At 34.6% G+C, this 8,189-nt stretch overlaps 2 protein-coding genes across 5 annotated transcripts; both read right to left on the minus strand.

Annotated features, from left to right (window-relative positions):
• Window positions 1-1,161: 1,161 nt before the first annotated feature.
• LOC306638103 (uncharacterized protein) lies at window positions 1,162-1,395 on the minus strand (the record flags this gene model as incomplete). Its single annotated transcript, XM_079101206.1, has 1 exon — window positions 1,162-1,395. The coding sequence occupies one exon, from the start codon at window positions 1,393-1,395 to the stop codon at window positions 1,162-1,164; it is 234 nt and encodes a 77-aa protein (XP_078957332.1).
• Window positions 1,396-4,818: 3,423 nt separating this feature from the next.
• Window positions 4,819-5,118, minus strand: LOC306638093 (keratin-associated protein 20-1-like; the record flags this gene model as incomplete). 4 transcript variants are annotated; one of them, XM_079101195.1, is made up of 2 exons in its annotated part: window positions 4,819-4,907; window positions 5,043-5,118. In XM_079101195.1, 2 exons carry the CDS (start codon window positions 5,116-5,118, stop codon window positions 4,819-4,821), a joined length of 165 nt encoding a protein of 54 aa, XP_078957321.1. The 4 variants fall into 4 exon arrangements, with proteins under 4 accessions (XP_078957321.1, XP_078957320.1, XP_078957319.1 ...); XM_079101194.1 differs by having other exon boundaries at window positions 5,028-5,118; XM_079101193.1 differs by having other exon boundaries at window positions 5,004-5,118.
• Between the last annotated feature and the right edge of the window lie 3,071 nt (window positions 5,119-8,189).

Below are 8,189 nucleotides of genomic sequence, written 5' to 3' on the forward strand. Positions count from 1 at the left end.
TAGTGTTGCCCTTGGACTATTAGAAAAGGTCTGACTGGACAATCTCAAACAAGGAATGATGCAAAATTAGGGTATGAATTTGTTTTAGGGTCCATTTACCTGCTTTGGTCTAGCCTATAGTGGATGCTCTTTTTTTCTCCTCTTTTAAGGATGATTCTTCTTAATTCTGGTGGAATTCTGGTGGTGAGTTTCTCATCCCTAATATTTTCTAGTAGAATAAATTTATATATTTTGAAAAATTCTGTATTTGCCAGGATGATAATCTATAATGCAAGCATTAGTGCACACATTTTTAATATGATACTTCCTGTATTCACTGTTTATGCAGGCAATATAGATACAGGATACAGATACAGATATAGAGTAAAAACTGAATATGTAGACCTATTTATATGTACTTATACACATACATACATGTATACATATGGATCTACATATATCTATATCTATAACTGTACAGTCTCATACACACAATTTTCAGGTTGTTTTCACAGAGGCAGAGCTGTAGATGACATAATCCAAACAGGGGTACTTCATATGACTCAAACCATTAAACATAAAGATTTTAAATGATCTTCTATGTGTGCACCTTGTGTAAAATAGCCATTTAAAAAACGTACAGGCCAAGGGTAATTTTAGGAATGATGACATCTCACATAAAAACAGATTTTGTATGATTCCTTAGAAAGAATTATTTTTACCATAAATTTTTGGACCCTGAAAAACTCCAAAAGAGTAATGCATACTACTTCTCTCTCTCCCTTTTCTAAAGAAACACAACACATGACAAATCACACCATATATATGAATGGCCTTCTATACTATTAGAGACAAAAACAATCGCAACAAAATAAAATTTCTGATGAAATATACTTTATTTAATAATATGAACTTTTTTATACAGAAGTTGACATCCTAATTGTATTGCATTTTTACATAGTGTTTAAATTATCAAAGAAAAATTATTTCTCCAAACTATCACACCATTGAGAGATAAGGTGAATCAAAACAGGTAGCTATTTCATTCATTTTTCTCAGATATTTTGGTATATAGGTGGTATTGTTGAAGACATTCAACGATTTCTCATGTGAAGGAAGCCAGAGATGATTCCACTGACACAGCAGGTTACAGCCAATGGGCTCAGCAGCTGTGGAAATTCCTCAGTAGAAGCCATAGGACCAGCACCTTCTGTAGCAGAGTGGGCGACAGCATCCATAACCATAGCCACCATAGCCACCATAGCCACAGCCTAGGCCACCATAGCCACCACAGCCATAGCCACCATAGCCACCACAGCCGTAGCCATAGCCACCATAGCCACAGCCATAGCCACAGCCTAGGCCACCATAGCCATAGCCCAGGCCTCCATAGTAGTTGCCATAGCAGCAGCTCATGCTGTCAGGAGTGGAGTGTTCAGTTCAGGATCAGGACAGAGGTGTCTTGAGTCTGGATGTCACTGTCTGCCACCTGCCTTTTATACACCCTGGTGCTGGGTGGGGAAAACCACAGGCATTGCATGGTCACATTATCTCACTAACGTGCCTCAGCCTACGTCAAGCATATCTTGACTTGTGGTAAAAAAAAGCCTGAGATGATTTCACTCCTATGTAAGGATTCCTTGATCCATTTATGAGTCTTTAAAATGAAATTCTTTTTGTATTTTGAATTCCATGCCTTTATCATATGTAATTAATGTAATACTTATGATTTGATTATATGATATGATGTAAATCATGAAAACATGTATTTTATTTTTTATTGTGCTTTGTGTTGTTTCTATGCTTCAATAAAAGCAAAAGATTTTCTTACCTTTCTTTATTCATCCTTATCTTTTATTTCTTTTCTTCCTCAGAATCATTCTTTATTTTATTTTGAGCTTTCCAAAATCACCTCTCCATTTTCCAGTTAGAAACCACATTTGCTCCATGGTTACCTTCTTCATCCCTGATGATGCTTATAGATGCAAATGTAAGGCACCCTAAGGAAAAGCTGGGTGCTCCACCCTCAGCTCTTCCTGTTTTATACCCCTTGTCACATTCACTCTTCAAATGCCCTACAGGTGCAGGATTGGCAAGTGTCTTAACAAGTGCACTGATGGATCAGAGGGACCAAATAAGCCATGGGTTCCTTCTTTGCTTCCTCAGTTTTTAGCTCATGATGACATTTTGGTGGAAACAAGAATACTCAGTCTCAGAAAGGTATTTATTTGTTTGGTTATTCATAGTTTATTTAAATTTATTAAAATTCAATTCACATAAATGAATTAGACATATTATAAGAGGAGAGTACAACATCTAAGTCATGGATAAAACTAAATTATGTTCCACCACTCTTAAGGCAGGCATTGGAGGAACTGGTTTAAAAGGAAGGATCTTCCACCCTGATTATGTGCCAATAATTTTTAAGTCATTTCATTGCATGCTGAAAAAAAAAAAAAAAAGAATGAAAGGAAAGCAAGTTTTCTTCTTTACAAAATTGGAAAATAAATCTAGTTTGGCCCAAAAGTACTTTATTAAATTATACTCAACTAGTATAATGTAGTTCATTAATTGAAAACTATAAAATGAAAAAGGTTCTTAATATTCAGTCCAAGGGTAGTTTAGGTTCAGACTTCAGACTGCCCATATATTGTTAGATAATATTATCTGGAAGGTTAAAAAATTCTTAAAATTGTTAATATCATATGAGTGAAATCATGGTCCCTTTTCTTTTCTGATTCAATTATACCTTTTCTACTACAGTGTGCAACATGATGTTTTGATATACATTGTGAAATAATTACTACAATCAATCAGATAACATATCTATCATTTCACATAGTTACGTTCATGATAACAGTTTCTATTAGAACAGTTTTCTTTTTCTTTTTATTTTTTTTGATTCATTGTATACAAATTTTGTACAACTTTTCATACAATTAGTACAAACATTATTATGTGGCTGTTGTGATGTTGTGCCTCTTTTTTTACATTTCCAAGGGAGTTCATAAGTTCAACATTTGGTATTAAGATTTCATAGGATCCAGAAAAAATATTATATTTTATCTTAGAGAATGCTGTTGTTATTGTATCCTTAGATGATTACAAATGTCTTCCAGCCAAACTCAAAGAAGGAATAATGCACAATTAGGCTGTGAATTTTGGTTAGGAACCATTTACCTCCTTTGGTCCAGTCTATAGTGGATGCTCTTTTGTCTCCTCTGTTAAGGATGGTTCTTCTTAATTCTAGTGGTGATTTTCTCATCACCTTGACATGAAGATGGTTCTTTTCCTCATTTTGAAATGATTCTGCTGTGTGTCATAGGAAAAGGACCCTGTGACTTCAAATTTCTAAAATATCTCCAGGAATAACCTGGCTGTATAAAGTCAGTATTCTTCCAGCACATTCTGGTCAGATTGTGTATTTTTATGTCTCCAACTATAGTTAGTCAGTCCTGAAAAGTTTATAAATGGACTCAGGATTCTGCTGGTTGCTCTTTCTCACAGCATAGTCCTGCCTGGCTGCTCGACTGCCGGTTTCAATCCTTTATCAATTTCTCCATCTTCAGAATAATCAACCCTTTTTCCTTACTTTCCCCTCCTGCATTTCTTCCACTTAATGCTGCCATTTTGTTTCCCAAGGGAGACATGACCATGTTAGGAGTGTAAAGAATTAGATTATGGAGGAAATTATCCTATTTTGAAGACCTATTGATATCAATTATCCTGTTGATGAAGGCCGGGCTGTGGGGTGAAAAGGAAAATAACCTCCTACTACTTTGATAATGAGAAAGTATCTCATGGTTTTCATGAATATATCTTTCTATGCATAGTCCCTTATACTTTGTAAATAGAACAATAAATTTATATATTTTGAAAAACTATTTATTTGCCATGATGATAATTTGTAATGTCAGTATTAGTGTGCACATTTGTAATATGATACTTCTTGTGTTCATAGTTGGGGCACGCTATATAGAAACAGGATATGTGTACAGATATTGAGTAAAAGTTGAGTGTATAGACATTTATATGTACTTATGCACATACATACATCTATACATATAGATCTACATATATTTATATATCTTTATCAATCTATAACAGTACAGGTGCGCGTGCGCACACACACACACACACACACACACACACACAATTAATTTGAGGTTCTTTTCACAGAGGCAGAAGTTAGATGACATATTCCATACAGGGGCACTTCAAATGACTGAAACTATTAAATAAAAAGATTTTAAATGAACTTGTATGCATACTTCTTACATAAAATTGTCATTTAAAAAACTTACAAACAAAGGGTGATTTTTAGGAGTGATAAAAAGACATATATAAAAAGAAAATTTGTATATACTTTAGCGAGAATTATTTTTACCATTAATTTTTGGATTTCTAATAAATCCAAAATCGTAATGGAAACTCCTTCTCTCTCTCCCATGTCTAAAAGAAAACCCACCCATGACAAATCACACATAATATATGAATGGCATGTTACACTATTAGAGACAAATAAAAGCAATTGCAACAAAATAATTTTTCTGTTGAAACACAGTTTTTTTAATAATAAGGAGTTTTTACAGAAGTTGACAGTCAAATTCTACATAGTGTTATAGTTGCCAAAGAAAAAACGTTTCTCTAAACTATCACAACATTGAAGAGATAAGGTGAATCATAACAGGTAGCTCTTTAATTCCTTTTTTTCAGATAATTTGGTATATAGTTGGTATTGTTGAAGATAGTCAAACATTTCTTGTTTGAAGAAAGTTGGAGATGAATCCAGTGAGACAGTAGGTTAGGGTCAATAGGCTCAATAGCCAAGGAAATTCCTCAGTAGAAGCCATAGGACCAGCACCTTCTGTAGCAGAGTGGGCGACAGCATCCATAACCATAGCCACCATAGCCACCATAGCCACAGCCTAGGCCACCATAGCCACCACAGCCATAGCCACCATAACCACCATAGCCACCACAGCCATAGCCACCATAGCCACCACAGCCGTAGCCATAGCCACCATAGCCACCACAGCCATAGCCACCACAGCCATAGCCACCACAGCCGTAGCCACAGCCTAGGCCACCATAGCCATAGCCCAGGCCTCCATAGTAGTTGCCATAGCAGCAGCTCATGCTGTCAGGAGTGGAGTGTTCAGTTCAGGATCAGGACGGAGGTGTCTTGAGTCTGGATGTCACTGTCTGCCACCTGCCTTTTATACACCCTGGTGCTGGGTGGGGAAAACCACAGGCATCGCATGGTCACATTACCTCACTAATGTGTCTCAGACAACATCATGAATATCTTAATTTATTGTAAAAACAAGCCTCATACCTGAGATAATTTTGTTCCTATATCACCATTCCATGTCCATTTGGGGCCTTTGAAAGGAAATTATTGTTCCATTTTGAATGTCATCTATCACTGTACATTTAGTTAAGTGAAAACTTATGATATGATCATATAGGAAAATGTAAATTTTAAAAGTAGGTATTTTATTTTTATTTTCATTTATATCGTTACCATTCCCTAATGTAAAATCGTCCTTCCCTTCTTTCTTCCTTCCTTTCTTCTTCCTTCCTTTCTTCTCTTTCTTTTTTTATAAATTATTCTTACTTTATATTTCAATCTTTCCAGAAAACACATGATCATTTTCTAGTTAGCAACAACATTCATTTCATGGTTTTCTTTTTCACCCCAATGAAGATTATAGTTACATGTGTAAAACCCCCTGATGTAAGTCGGGTGCTCTACCCTCAACTCTTATTGTTTTATTATTGTTATCACATTCACTCTTTCAAAATAAGAACACATTAACACCAAAAGCAATAGGATACAGGAAATAATCAAAATCAGAGCTGGAATCAATGAAATTGAAACAAAAGGAACAATCCAAAAAACTGATAAAACAATAAAGTTGTTTCTTTGAAAACATAAATAAAATTGATAAACCCTTAACCAAGCTAATGAAGAGAAAGAGAAAACTCAAGTTACTAAAATTCACAATGAGGAAGGTAATATCACAATGGTCACTAATGAAATACAGATGATAATCAGAAACTATTTGGAAAATTTTCATGCTAATATAATAGAAAATCTTGAACAACATCAAAGACCTAGAGACATATGACCTACCCAAATTGAATCAGGAGAACATAGAAAATTTAAACAGATCCATATCAAGCAATGAAATTGAAGAAACCACCAAAATTGTACCAGAAAAGAAGAGCCCAGGACCAGACAGATTTTTAGTCAAGTTCTACTAGACCTTCAAAGAAGAACTAACATAAATACTCAAATTATTTCATGTACTTGAAAAGGAAAGTTCCCTTCTAAATTCATTCTCTGAAGCTAATGTCACATTGATTCCAAAACCAGACAAAGATGCATCAAGGAAAGACAATTTCTAACCAATATTTATGATGAAGAGAGATGCAAAATTTCTTAATAAAATATTGCCAAGTGTCATACAAAAATATATTTGAAAGACAGTGTACCATGATCAAATGGGATTCATCTCAGGGATGCAAAGTTGGGTAACAGATGGATATCAATAAACATAAATCATCATATCAATAGACTTAAAAACAAGAATCACATGATTATTGCAATAGGTGCATAAGAAGCATTTGACAAAGTGCAGCATCCATTCAGGTTTAAAAGATTTGAAAAAATAGGGGTAGTAGGAACACACCTCAAAATTGTAAAAGCTATTTATAATAAACCTAAGGCCTACACCATTCTAAATGGAGAAAAATTGAAAACATTCTTTCTAAAAACTGGAACAAGGCAGGGATGCCCTCTTTCACAACTTCTATTCAATATAGTCCTGGAAACTAACCAGAGCAATTAGACAGATGAAAGAAATTAAAGGGATACAAATAGGAAACTATCCTTATTTGCTCATGATATAGTCCTATACTTAGGAGACCCAAAAAGCTCCACTAGAAAACTTCTAGAACTTATAAATGAATTCAGCAAAGTAGCAGGATGTAAAATTAACACCCATAAATCAGCTCAAAGAGAAATTAGGAAAACTATCCCATTCACAGTAGCCCAAAAAAAAGAATAAAATATTTGAGAATCAATTACTAAAAGCTGAGAAAACTTTCATTATAGTTTTTATAATGAAAACTATAGAACTCTAAAGAAAAAAATTTAAGAAGACCTTAGAAGATGGAAAGATCTTCCATGTTCTTGGATACACAGAATTAATATTGTCAAAATGTCCTTACTACCAAAAGTGCTATACAGATTTAATGTAATCCCTGTAAGATTCCAATGAGATTTTTCATAGATATAAAAAAAGCAGTCATGAAATTCAGCTGAAAAAATAAGAGGCCCAGAATAGCCAAAGCAATCCTTAGTAAGAAAAGTGAAGCAGGTGACATCACGATACCAGATGTTAAATTATACTACAGAGATACAGTAACAAAAACAGAATGGTATTGGCTCCAAGCAGCCATGAACCCAATGGTAAAGAACAGAAGACACATAGATAAACCCACATAAATATAGTTAGTTCATACTAGACAAAGGCACCATAAACATATATTGGAGAAAAGATAGCCTCTTCAGCAAATGGTTCTGGGAAAACTGGAAATCCAAATGTAAAAAAGAAATTAGACCTCTATCTCTCACCCTACATAAACCCACCTCAATGTGAATCAAAGACCTAGGCTTTAGACTCTGTGTGTACTAGAATTAGAAGTAGACCCAAATCTCCATCATGTCAACTTAGGAACCAAATTCCTCAACAAAACTTCTAAAGGGCAGGAAGTAAAATCAAGAATCAATAAATGGAATGGCATCAAACTAAAAAGCTTCTTCATAGCAAAACAAGCAATCAAAAATGTGGAGAATGCCTGTTGGATGGGCGAAAATCTTTACCACATATGCCTCAGATATAGTGTTAATCTCCAGGATATGTAAAGAACTCAAAAAACTTACCACCAGAAAAGCAAACAACCCAATCAATAAATGAACTGAGGAACTGAACAGACACCTCACAAAAGAAGAAACACAATTGATCAATGAATACATAAAAAAATGTTCAACATCTCTAGCAATTAGAGAAATTCAAATCAGAACTACTCTAAGATTCCATCTCACTCAAGTCAGAATGGCAATTATCAAGAACACAAGCAACAAAAAATGTTGGTGAGGATGTGGGGAAAAAGGCACACCAATGCATTGTTGGTGGGAC

The sequence above is a fragment of the Sciurus vulgaris genome, assembly GCF_902686455.1.
Source record: "Sciurus vulgaris genome assembly, chromosome: 10".
NCBI lineage: Eukaryota > Metazoa > Chordata > Mammalia > Rodentia > Sciuridae > Sciurus > Sciurus vulgaris.